The sequence below is a fragment of the Accipiter gentilis genome, chromosome 1 (assembly GCF_929443795.1).
Source record: "Accipiter gentilis chromosome 1, bAccGen1.1, whole genome shotgun sequence".
Taxonomy (NCBI): domain Eukaryota; kingdom Metazoa; phylum Chordata; class Aves; order Accipitriformes; family Accipitridae; genus Astur; species Astur gentilis.
In genome coordinates this window covers 30,080,566-30,094,282 of record NC_064880.1, presented here as the reverse complement: position 1 = coordinate 30,094,282, position 13,717 = coordinate 30,080,566, and the positions used below count along the sequence as shown (strand labels likewise).

The 13,717-nt window shown below is 38.0% G+C and overlaps 1 protein-coding gene across 1 annotated transcript in view; it reads left to right on the top strand.

The window, feature by feature from the left end:
• Nucleotides 1-13,717, top strand: part of MTX2 (metaxin 2) — a 34,143-nt gene that overhangs the window by 5,271 nt on the left and 15,155 nt on the right. The window contains 2 exon segments of the mRNA XM_049805623.1: nucleotides 8,844-8,891; nucleotides 9,872-9,918. Coding sequence (XP_049661580.1) covers nucleotides 8,844-8,891; nucleotides 9,872-9,918 — 95 coding nt within the window.

Sequence of the window (13,717 nt, the reverse complement as noted above, 5' to 3'; positions counted from 1 at the left end):
CATACTGCTGCGCTGCTGGGCTTTTTCAGCTGTCTCTTTTGAAAGTAAGCGAGAAACTCCAGGTGCATGCAAGCCATGGGGAGGACAGAGAGAAAGTCCACACCAGGTTCTGAAATTTTTATTATTATTATTATTTTTAAAATCTGGTCTTTAGTTATTAAGAAGATGACATAGATGTCCCATGAACATGGATGTTTTAGTACAAACTGGAAGAAGTTACATGCAGTAGTAAAACCTGTGAAACCTGTTGGAAGGATTGGAAGCATCAAAGGAAAAAATTACAATGGTGCTGCAAAGAATGCAGGAAAAATTGATACCAGTCTCTTTTGGGGGGGGAAAAGCCCAAAGAGAAATTTGGAATGTGCATACTGAATTGGAAAGTAAAAATGCTGAGAGATGGGAATTTTTAACAGTTCTCCCTTCTAGCTGTTGTATAATGAAATTGAAGCCAATGTAATGCTTGCATCCCTAGCAAGAACTTTCAAAGTCCAACTGCGTCTTTATTTTTTTTTTTTTTTTGCATTTGAATGCCATATTGGAGAAACTCTGGGTATATTTGAGTGTGTTCACTGAAAGCCTTGGAAAGGAAATGAGGAAGGCTGTGAGGATATGATTAAGAGAACAGGGTAAACATTTTCAGATTTTAAAGCAGGGAGTCTGCAGTGTTTCCCAAAGGTGAGGAAGAGTCTGAGAGGTGCTATCGCAAATATCATTGTTTTGGGCTGACTTAAAGACTGTGAGCCCTAAAGCAACATCATCCCCCTGGCTAGTGGCAGTGCTTGGCTGGCTGACTGCACCAGTGCTAACTGCATTTCTTCTCTCTCCTGCCTAGAGATCTCAGCTCTTCTTGCCCCTTTGCAAGATTCTGGCACAGAGTCTCTGTTGTCATCACTTTGTATCTCCTGTTACTGCTGTGCTTAGGGCTGTGGGCAAGATAGGAAAGAGAGAATGAAGGCGAGCCTTAATGAAAGGCCAGAGGGGCCAGGGCTGGGTGAGCAGGAATTATGTGTGTGGGGAGCAGCTTTTGGAGCAGGTATGGGATATTGAGGTCCTGTCTGGCAGGACAGATGTGCAGGATCTCTATTGTGGATCAGAGTCAGGGTGCTGTGGATGAGAAAGCAGGGAGCTCCTTGGGGCACTTTGCAGAAGTGGTGTTCAGGCTGCCAGTCAAACATCCCTAGGGGAGGAGATGTTCAGACTACCACAGAGAAGAGGGGATCTCAATCTAAGAGAGCTTTCAAAGGACTATTTTAAAGTATACAAATGTAGATAACGTGGCTAAGAAGTGTCCCAGTCCAGCAAAGCACTTAAGGCATTCATGGGTATCATACCTCCACCGTGCTACTCTTCACAGCTCCTGTGCTTGAAGTTTCACTTCTTGAGTCAGGGCCAAAATGGGGCAAGGGACTTAAGTAGCACAAAGGGAAGGGATTGATTTAGCTTTATAAAAAGCTATAATTAAGAATTATAGAGCTTCTTTGAGATGGAGCATTTATGCTGACTATCAGGAATAAGTAAAATAGCTCCTTCTTGTCAGGACTTTATAAATAAATCTTTTGAGATCATTTAGCTGGCACACACTCTGATTTTTCTGAAGAAATCCAGATGTTGATTTAGGAACAACTTTTATTTATGGATTTGAGTTTGTTGAGATTTTTTGGCCTCCTCTCCAGACGGGAGGCGTGATTCTGCAAGTGCGGAGATGCTGAGCGATCTCCCTCCTGTGGCCTCCCCCAGCAGTGAGAGTGCTGAGCACCCTGGAGGATTGAACTGCAGATGTGTACACTCTGCAAAGTCAACTCAAAGACAGTAACAGAATTGGACTAATGCTTAAATACATGCAATTAATAGCTTTCTTGGAGGGTGAAGAAGCAGATTGTGTTATGCTAAATGGCTGCTGCGGTAATGTCACACGCTGGCTCTCTTAGTGGTGCAGCCACAGGAAACTCAAGTTTGAGAATTGCTGCTGAGATTGAGTCTTTACAATGACAGTCTGCTTGATCAATAATTACTGAACAGTCATGATTTATCTGAATTGTAATATCTCAACGAAGGAGGCCTGGGATGGCTTTAAGCAAATGATGTAATTATTTGATACGTGATTTAATGCATACTGTTTAACTTGTGTGAAAGTCAGTTTTCATTTGGCAAGGCGCTATGAAACACTTTTTGGTCCTTTGTCAGCAGAGCCAGGGAGTTGCTGATGATTTCATTTTTTTCTTGGCCCATGTTGGTTTACAGGATCAGGCCAATTACATGAAATTGATCTGTACTCAGTGTGGATGGGTTGAACTGGTGGGTCTTAAGGAAGCTAATTCACAACTTTCCTGTACTTCCTTTATTGATCACTGTTAATGTATGAGATGTATATTTTTAACTGCTTTGATTCCAAAGTGGCTGCAACTTCACTGTATTAATCAAAATATACCCCTCATTTCCTGTAATAAGGATATAGAAACACATCAATTCCTGGCATTTTTTTTTAACCAATGTATTGTTACTTGAAAATATGACCAATTTGTATTATGAAAAGAGAATGAAGTGATCATCTGCTTCTTTTTGATGCATCTTAACATCAAGCAGCTAATAATCCTCTTTCCTTCTGCAGTCTGTGGGGTAGCTTTCTGTGTGGTTTTCTTTGGGTTACTACATCTAGGTCATAGTGAGCAACAGTCTTGGGAAACCAAAAAAAGGGTAACTGTCTTCCTGCTGGTTGTTATGATGTTTGCTGCATAATGTTTGGAGACTTGTAAGTAATGTTGTTGGATGTGGATGTTGCCCAGATGTAAGACTAAATTTCTTTTTAGTGTTTACTCTTGTGAGAAAACAGTTTTGAGGTATCTCATTATAATTTAATCAAATTTGTACCTAGGGAGAGGCTGAAAGAAACTATGTGGAAATAATGTGTAAGTTAATCTCTCCAGCTGTAATATTGCAATACAGTGATTCAAATTAATGCCAACTTTCTTTTTTTTGTTTTTTAATAGAGGATATCTTGCCTCTTGGCTGTTTTAACAGGCTTTTAATGCCATGTGAACCAAACTGGTAAATACAGATGTTTTAGCTTTCCTCGTTTTTATGCAAGTTTAATATCAAAGTGTTTAGGAAGAATTTAACATGACCCATGCAAACCATGCAAATGTGGTGACTTTAGAGAAGGAGTAGTCTTAATTTCTATATGATCCATAAACTTCTTAACATTTTAGGAAATTGCTCTGAGAAGATCAAATGTTCTCAGCCCTGGTCCTAGCCTCCCCTACATAACAGCACACAGTGAACTGCATGGAGGAGATTGTTAGTTGACCGAGTACTTCATTTACAGAAGCAGAAAGAAGATATCAAAGGATAAATTGCTGGCATACTGAGAATTCAGTAAACTTTAGTTTGTAGGAGATTTGGGGCAGAAATTGTCTTGATTTACTTCTCACTGTACAGTTTCAGTGCTTGAGAAATAATCAACAGGATAGTAACATCCGGTGTTAATTCTTTAGCCTTGATTCTTACTAGCCATAGGCTAGTTTTATCACAGACGGTTATTTCTATCTGTGTTGCCTTCCAAAAGTGTTATTGCCCCACCAAAATTCTATGGTATTGCTAAGAGCTGGCAACAACCTAATTTCCAGTTGAGTGTTTTCCTACAAAAACTTTTAACCTGTTGATAACTTCATTTCCTGTGCAGGAGGGAACATCTTGATGCCTGGATCCAGAAGTCTCTGGCATTTGTCTGTAGCTGGTATTCAAGAATGCTGCAGCTTGACAGCAAGTGTGCTAAATGAGTGGCAGACTAGCAGGGCAAACTACACCACATATCCTACTGCTTGAAACTGGCTATTCATACTAGACTGCTGAAATGGCTAAATTGTTGTTTAGCATAATCCACAATTTAACTTGCAAAGTATTTTGTGTCTTCTATTTTCACAGAGTCTTATTTTTTTTAAGTAACAGGACTAAAGGCATAACTGTAAACCATGTATTTCATTACATCTCTTTCATCATTGTGAAGCTGCTTGGGGAAGGTGGATGAAAATGTCTGTTTCCCCCATTCATCCAGGCAGCACTGACACAGGATGAATAGTTTCCCAGTAATTCAGAGTGTAGGAGTTGAAATCGAGTTTTGTACATTCATAAAGAGACTCTGAACAGCCTGGGCAAGGAATTGGTGGGGGCTGAGGCACTGTAGACCATCTTGGAAATGTGGTGCTTCCTCTTGCACAGACTTCACTGGGGGAATGTTTATTGCAGCCTCTCATTCTTTGAATTAAAATTCACCACTGTGCAAATATAGTATGTCCTGTTTTGAGAGCATTAGTTGGAGCTGAGATGTGTGTAGGCCTCAGGTGAGCTGCTGATTCCCTGCTGATAGTGGGGTCCAGTGCTCTTAAGTATCTGTTCTTACAGTGTATGTGCATTCTCTCTTGCTGTCCCAGAAGTATTTGGGTGGATAAAGTCTTATTATTGAAGTCTGAAACATCTGGAAGTGTTGAAATCAAAATGCTTTTTGAATATCTGTCTCTGGCCTTAATGTTGCTCAAGTAAACATGTCACCACAAAATCTGAAAAATTTGCCTAATGCAATACATTTTTTTCAGTGGCAAGGAATTTGACATGACTGTCATGACTCATTCTGTGGTTTGGAAGTATTTTGTAAGAGCAGAAATGATGTATTTTCTAAGTCATTCTCTGACATGACAGGTGAGGAGTCTAGGAATCTGTTTTAATAGATAGTTATAAACCTGAGTAATTAAAACTCTACTGGGAACATGCAACACACCAGTTCACAGAATTTTCTTCTAAAAGTCTAATTTGACACCTAAGAGCCTTGTTAACACTTTGAAATCTTCATTGTCTATGCTAAACTGTTAATAAGTAAAACACTTTGACTAACAAACACGTTGAGCTTAGTGAAATTTTCATGCATTTTTAGTCATCCACAAAACCAAAGAAGATTTTATGTAAGTGGTTTACTTGTTGTTTGACTTTTCCGGTTGTTGTGATGCTGCATCTGCTGAATTCTCAGCTTCTAGAATAACAAGGCTTATGCAGTGATGCTTTCTGTGTCCATCTCCCTTTAATTCTCACTTCCCAGTAACTTTTGAACTCAAGCTCATTTCAGACAAATTTAACAGGGAGGACTGATCCTGCAGATGGTTGTTTCCTATAACTGGCATTAAAACAACCAGTGTGGTAGAGGAGAAGTAGGGAAAGACAACAGCATGCGGTTTGCTTGTCCTGAACAAACAGAAGACAATCCACATGAAAGACTAAGTATTTGAATTCATTAAGCATGGGAAAAGTTTCAGTAGGGTGGGAAAACAACTTTTACTAAAGACTGCAAGCCTGAGAGACAGACCCATTGAAAACCACACAATAGTAATTCCTCCGATTATGGAGGCACAAGGAAGAACCAAGTAGTTCCTTATTCTTAAGATATGTAGAGAAGCTATTCCTTTAAGGCATACTTCCAGGCAGTTATTTCATCCTGTGAGTACCTAATGATAAAAATGTCTGTTGCGTAGGACCTAACACATAAATGTGATTCTGTGTTGAAAGCTTCTGAAACTGAATTGACATCACATTTGTTAATTTTCTCTTTATGTACCTAGTGCCGCAGTAGCCGTGGTTAGCAGGGAAACGAACATCTACAGACCAGAAGATTATAGTTGCTGAAGGATAAACTGGATTTGACTTCATTAGTGCACAAATGATAAGTTTGTGAGGAGTTATTATAGCATTAATCAACTTGATGGATTGGAAATATGACAGAACTGAAGCAGCGTGTAATATTAGTGCCTATTATTCTACAAATTGTGTCTTCACCTACATTCATAAGGCAAGAGTCATTGCTGTACATTAAAGATATTACACACTTTCTCCTCTTGTGGAGGCATGTGACATACCTTCAGCAATTCCTCCTCTTCTCTTCCCCCAACGGGGTTCTGGTCTCTCTTATCTGCATGTTTTCACCTTACAACTAATCAAAGGCAGCTGGGGAGCTGATACTTGAATTTAGCTTGTGCCTTACGAACCTGGACCTCTCATGTAGCAGTGTGTACTTGAACTTCTTGCTCCATCAGAAAAAAATATTTCATACTCTAAACATCTTGGAAGAAAGACAGTGAGTATAAATTGGAAGATATGGGACAGATAGCGAGTAGGTATTTAATTCTTTGACTTCCAGAGGATTGCTCAGGCTTTGTGCATATACCTCCAGTATCGTTGAACACAGTCTGCTGCGTGCAATTCTGAGTGCATGCTGCAGAATATTTTTTCTAGGATATGAGTAGTAATACATGAATCTTAACATGAAGTTGATTGTTTTAAAATTGAATCTGTACAGTGACAGCAAAATCAATTATCTTTATCTGGTCTGCATACAAAGAACTGAAGGCCTCAGTTCCAGGCTTGTGAGCGTGTGTCCACCTGATCCAGACATGGTCAGAATCATGAGCTACCTCTGGAGACTGTCATGTGCCAAGTGCAGGGTGTATTATTCATTCATTTTCTCAGAACTGCAGAAATTTGGAGTTTAAGGTGTACTAATAATGAAGGCTGAGATTTTCATACGGTTGTTTGTCCTTGTTTCATGTACTTGTCAAAAGACATGGATTAGTACACAACTAAACTGTGAATTGAGTGAATGCAAAGATTTTAAACGACCCTTGTCCTTTCCTTCCCTCAAGCTGGGCATATGCTCCTGGGTACTAAGACTGTGGGATAAAGACTTCGTATCATGACTAACGAAATTAGGGTCAGCAGATATGGTTCATGAAAATCTGTATGTGATCAGTAGAATGTAGAAAGAAAATTTAAGCTGATAAGGGTAAACAAGTTACAAAAAAATATTCTACTTGTGTTTTATTTTATAGCATGGATATTGCATGCCTTAGCAGCAGTGTAGTTTTGGATTCTGTGTGCCAAGAAGCTGTTTTTTATCTATCTGTCTATATCTACAGCTGCATATAGCTTAGTGCCAAGATCAGACTGGAATTAGTGTTTGAATTTCTTGAAAAATACCTAGCTCTTTTGTTGGAAAATGAAAAGTTCACTTGATTTTTGTGGGCCTGAAATATTTCAGCCATGTGCTTGTGTGAAAATAGGCCACTTCCAGTTTAGGCTGGAATCCACGAATTACATATAAATCTAACATTCCAGTCTGAAGAAGGTCAGGCAAAAATTTTCAGTAGAAGTTGGACCATGCAATTTGAAGTTCTCTGTACCATTTTTTGGCATGTAAAAAGGATGTTTTCACTGGTTGGCTGGAGTATTTATGAGATCAATGTACCTTCATGACTTAGTTACTTCTGTAAGTATATCAGAGTCCAGCACTGATAAGTCTGCTAAAGTATAGTAATAACATTCTTAATTTCCTCGCTCTTGCAAGACTTCAGTGGACCTGCATAAATGTATGTTAGATAAATTATTTTAAACAGTTAAGGCCCTGGTACTGCAGACACTATCTTAGTCTCTTTATTTAAAGAAATAAATGTACTTCCACCTCAAGAATTTTTACTTTAGGGCAAAACTTTAATGGAGGGGTGTAACACTGATAACTGCTACAATAAAACATAAAACATTTTTTCATGACACTTAAATGTGATTAGTTGCTTTCTCATGCCCATACTAGTATAGCTTTGATAGGCTCTGTGCCTTAAAGTTAAGAGGTAGTGACCTTTGCAAAACTGTGTACAGTGTTACAAACTTTACAGTTCTATGTGACTTCCATAAAAGTTAATACTTCATGAGTACCCAAAATGAGTTAGAAATTTGTGCATTTTATTTTTGTTTGAGTTCTGAGGTCAAAGACAGTTGAAGCCAGTGGCATATTTCTGTTTGAACCACACATAGTTATTTATAGACATTATTGCTTAAAAAAAAATAAAATTATGTGATTAGAGCATTAATTTTGTTTACAAATAGCTAGTTTTGGTGGAACACAAGGTTTGAATTGGTATTTAAAAATAGATTTTTAATCAGACATTAACAAGGAATGTAATGGATACAAAATAATGTGATGACCTGTTATCTTAATGGTACCATTAACAGTAGATCAGTACTGATTACTGTTTTTGCCTTCCCATAAATTCAAGTAGTGTATGATTGATTAAGTGCAATGGTTCTCAACTGGAAGATGTGATTGTCTTTTATTTCCTTGACTTTTTTTTAACAACTGTTCGACTGTTTTGAACAACTGATGATGCAGTTTTTTTAAATGCATATTGACATTCCCATTTTAGGGTTGATCAGTACATCATTTAAAGCAATAGGTAGTCCCAGTCATCCTGGTGGATAGGTTTCTGACATGCCTGAGCACCTGGCTGTGTGGGTATTAAATAGGACCAGTAAGGACACAAGTTTAAAAGGCAGAAAGCTTTTCCGTTTCCCTAAAGCATTCTTCACACTTGATTTGGAGGTTTGTGCCTCTCTCCTCTATGTCTTGTTCTGTTCTTTCCAGAATTCTTTGTTTAGTACCTTAATAAATAGTTGCTCTTGAGAGTGTCCAGAATTGTGATGAAAATGGGCACAAGGATGTCTTTATGGTGGAAGGAAAATAGCTGCTTTAGCTGCTTGAGAATTACAAGGCCATTCTGGAATGTAGCTTGAATTTTAGCTTTTCTTGCAACATTAAATTTTGGGACTTAGTTTTCTGCTCTGTGTTGTCCCTCTGTGAGCAGGAGAGAAGTACAGGAGAAGAGAGTGACAGGAGGACGTTTTTAGGGCAGGTTAAATCTTGCATCAGCATCTTTGCAGTTTGAGTTCCTGCTCTAGGTAACGTTTGTGTTCAGTTAGCACCTGCAAGCATGTTGTTGTTTGGCTTGCTTAATTAATTCTTCTTCTTTCCACAGCCGCAGAGCCTTGGCCTGAAAATGCTGCGTTGTATCAGCAACTGAAGGGTGGGTACACTGGTTTTTGCAATTAATAATTATTTTATTTTTAGAAAACACACTAAATATGCACTAAGATAATTAACTGCAAGGAAGCACAGAAACTGTTAAAAGAGTCCTTTGTGTTGTTTGTCTGGTCAGAGGTTTTAGCTACGCTTGCATCTGCCAATATAAACCAGCTATTCATGGCCTATGAGGTCCTTGGTTTATTATTGACTCATTATATTGGCTGCTGTAGGCAGTGTAAAATGATGTGGTTGCAGGCACAGTTGGCAGATTTACTGCACCAATAGCTGAGGCAGCAGATTTTTGAAGTCTTGTGGTAAAGTGGGCTCTCAGTAAAAAGGAACTGTTAAAATGTATAGGCTAGGATGGTTCAGGCTCCCTTTAGCAGCTCTTCATATATCATCAGATCACATTATGGCCCCCATTTGGGGCTCAGCAGCCTGCTACAGTTGTCAGAAGACTGCAAAGTAATGAAGACTAATAGGTAGCAGCCCTAGTCTTCTAAGCATGGAATTTTTATTGCAGTGAACTTGTCATCTTTCTTTTGTGTGACAGACCTAGACACAGTGTGCAATATTAACTGCAAGCTGCTTTTATAGGTTTCTGAATGCTTTTACTTTTTAGCCAGAGGAGTTATGAAGATGTGGTTTTATTTAACTTTGATTAGAAGAAGAGTAATTGGCATAAAACTCAAGCGTTTGGTTTTTAGTTGTGAGCATTTTTTTATTGTGCATTGGTGGTAATGTATGATAAATGCAATTGCATTTGCGGGAGAAATATTCCTGGTATTCTTTTTTTTCTCTTTCTTTTTTTTAATATTCATATCACAGGTTTTCTAGTCCAGCTGCATAATAATTATATATGTGCTCCTTGTTTTATGAATAAGAAATGCAACCCAGAATGGCTTACAGTTACAGGTCAGTAGCTAAATGGGCACTGGTTTTTGTAATTACATTTTTTGTGTTTTTTTTTTCTTTGAACAGAGGAACAAATTTTGCTTTCTGATAATGCGTCTTCCCTTGCTGTTCAGGTAAAATGTCATCTTCTCTAAACTAAAGATGTTAATTCCATTTTATTTTTTGAATGATTATGTAGCTAAAGTAACTCTATTTAGCTAAATGAATAATTTAAGAATTATTTCTGTCAAAATCAATTACTTATTTCCTGCATCTGATGTGCTTTACACTGTCATTGAAGTGTCAGAGCCTAAAGGACATAAAGATTTTGAGAGTCCTATAGAGTGCTGCTGCTTGTAATCGTATTTATATTGGTTTATGTTTGTACAGTATCTGCTTGTCTGCCTACTCTGGGAATTGTGTGTGGTTCCCATCTTTTGTCACTTGGTATGCTAGTTTGTCTTGTAACATCTTGTATGATGCTTGCTGGTTATTTAATTCTCAAAGCTAATACTGTCCCAAACTCAAGGCATATTTGCTGTGGGCTGTGGCCACCAAATCTCTACATGTCTCTGATAGGTTTTCTCAACTTCATCATGTATACAGAGTTGAGATGCAATGTGGTTTTTAAAAATAGTCCATATAATTGACAAACTTGCATCTCTGATTGACTTAAAAGCACCTCTGTGGCTGTGAAGTCTACATAAGCTCCATTAACCTGTTAGGTTCAGTAACCCCAAATCTCAAGGGGATGTTTTCCCCATTAGTAGAGAGGGCCTGGCTGTCAGAAGTGGTGACAAGCAGGATGTCTATAAGGTTCCTGTTCTTCAAAGCAACTTTGCTGCTGCTTTGCATAGTAGGGAGTTGCACTGTTCCCCTGCTTCTTGCTTTTTGTGTGTGGTCTAGCTCAGAGCAGGTACAGCAAGACTGCTGTCTTTGAGGGCTGTCCAAAAAGGTCACATCTCATTTAGCCAAAGTGGGACATTTGGAGACTGTAACTGATACTACTGGTGAAAAGGTTAGGATCATTTGATCATGATAACTACTTATAGGATCTCTTAACTTTTTTCCTTCCAGTCTGGCAATCTAGGAAATACCTCTAAGACTAAATTCTATCACAGCAAAAAGATACCTTTATCCTTTGCTGGACAGAGGAGTCATCTTTGATACACCAAATAAATGGGGCAGTGTTTATTTGTTTGGGCAGTGTGTTTTGTATCATGCCTCACAGTAATGCAAATAAGTGTTTTTGTTGCTCAGTTGATTTTGGTGTTTCTTTTTACTCCAGCAACTGTATTTTTTTGAGGTTCTTATGAATTTTCTTACCATCTAACAATACGTATAGGTGTGGCTTGTATTTAAAACACACACGAAAAATCCCAACAACATAACCCTAAAATTTCCTTTTCTAATGCATCATTTTGCTTTACTGTTTCCAGTCCATTGTTATCCTACACATGTCACTTAGATGATAAATTAACTATAATATATTAAAAATGCTTGTTTTTCTTCAATATTCTCTAGCTGGACAGCTGATAGTAGCCATGACTATAAATATGGCTGTGGTAGATATCTGATCTTAAACTTTATAGAACAATTTTGTATTGGGGAATCATATCTGTTTTGAAGAATCTGTGTAATGTGGTTGTGACTGTGAAAGAATAGCTATCCTTGGTGTCTTTGATCCATTCTGAAATGATACTAGGATCTGTAGTTATGTATTACTAGCTTAGTGATCAGAAAGCTTTAACTATACTGGTGTGTTTTGCAGAAGGAAATTGCTGAGTTCCTCTGTTTTAGAATTTACTTTTTATTCTGATGAGAGCCTGATTATCTTTTAACTGGATATCTTTTTGCTGGTGGGGTTTTTTTTTTTTTTTTTTGGAGCGGGGAGGGTGGGTGGTTTCTTTTCCTGGGGAAGAAATGTGAATAGGGGATAAGAGGAGAAATAGGAGCTGGTACCTGGGACTTTTTTCCCACTATTGTGGTTCCTTTTTCCCCTGTTACTGATCTGGGGCATGTGAATATCACCAGAGCTGATACATAGCTTGTTCATGGCTTATTGAATTTGCACATGGTGAAAACCCATCAGAATTTTGAGTCTCTCTGATCAAAAGAGCATGTGGAGTCAGCCACCATCAAATCTTTAAGGAACATTGTTCACAACAAGACTCTAAATGTACTGCAACTGATCTGAAAGATCTTTCTCAAAATTTAGTTGCAGCACATCTTCATAATGCTGCTCTGGGATAGCTCTCAGAGGACATATATGTAGATAGCTACATATAAAATAAAGAATAAAATCCAATGCCATAGTAAGTAATTAGTCAGAATAAAAGTTGACTTTTAAAATTGATGACCCTGTATTACAGATGGCATTTCATGTACCTCTTGTCAACAGAGCAGATCAAGCAGCCAGCAGAGCAAGTTGCTTTCAGGTTAGGTGTAACAGACTGTTGCAGGCATTTAGTTTGAAAAACCAGAAGTGAATACACAACTATATTTCAATAACAAAACAACTTTACAACTTCAAGGAGGGAAAAATGGAGTTTTAAATGGATTCAAACTGAATTACTGTAGGAGAGTATATTTCAGTCTGAAGCAGAATGCCTGTCCAGGCCCTGTCTCCCTATTGATGCCCAGTACAGGTAAAGCCTTTTTGTGTAGTGCCTGTGTGGAAGTAGTGTGGCTGAGTAGAAGGGAGGGGGTTAATACAGCTGCACTGTGCCAGGCCTCTTGCCTCAAATGGCAGCAGCATGAGCGTCTCTCTGCGCTGTTCCAACTTGTCCGGATGAAGAATGTGGATGTTGAGACTACCTCTGTTATTACAGGTTCTTCTGAAACCTTATGCAGGTGGTCTCAGAGTCTTGCTTAAAAGGCTGTCTAAAATGTTCAGGATTGTGGAAATTTTCATAGCTATCCTGAGGTTATAGAGCCTGGAGCTCGTTATGTTAAGATATGTATTAATTGCTTGTGCAATTGATGTCCTTGTAAATGGTCTTAATATATTCCAGCAAAGTGCATTTAGAATTGTCTGTTCTTAGTCGTGAATGACAGAAGGATGTTTGGGCAATGTAAAATTGTGTTACACAGACCAACTGCTTATTTACTTCAACAAGTAATCAAATAAATGTGTAAATCACGCATGATTAATTGCCCTCGACAGATTTGTTGGGGTTTTGTGTGTATGTGTATGAATTGTGGTTTGGTTTTTCTCTAGATAAAACCTTAGCAGAAATTTGAACTTGTTGCTGAGGCTTGAACAAAGGCTTAGACTGAAATGAAAATCTGACAATCTCTTTTTTTAAAGAGAATAAAAGCTGGAATTCTTCATGATGAGAAACGCAGTATCAACATAATCAATCTAGCAGCATTGTGTTGTAGCTGAAAACATGCTTAAATCCCAAGCCATACAGGTACTGTTTGTGAGTGAAACATCTTTCATATAGTTCTAAGATGAAATTACCCCTGAATGAATAGCATCTTCATTTATCTTCAAAACCTCTGTGCTACCAGTGAATCTACTCTTTCCGCATTCTACAACAAGAATTACATTATACCATTAGAGCAGTGTTGTGCTGCAGTGTAAAATAGATTGTTTTGGAGAATGAACGTGGCTTTGCTATAAATTACGTTCACAGGTACAAAGGAATTTGTAATTTTGTTTAAAATAGTCACAAATATAATTAAACTCTTAATTTATGTTAAACTACAAATGTGGCCATTACCATAACTGGATTAGGAATTTAATCTGTCACTCAAATAATGATACTGAACAGTTTTCATTTATAACCTTAGACACACTATTTCAGTTACAGGGTCTGCAGCTGTTTGATATGAAAACTGAATTATTCTGTAGATTTGTTCATGGTTTTTAATTTTAAAATGTGTTCCTGCAATAAAGTAGAGAATACCTCTTTAGTTGTCATCACA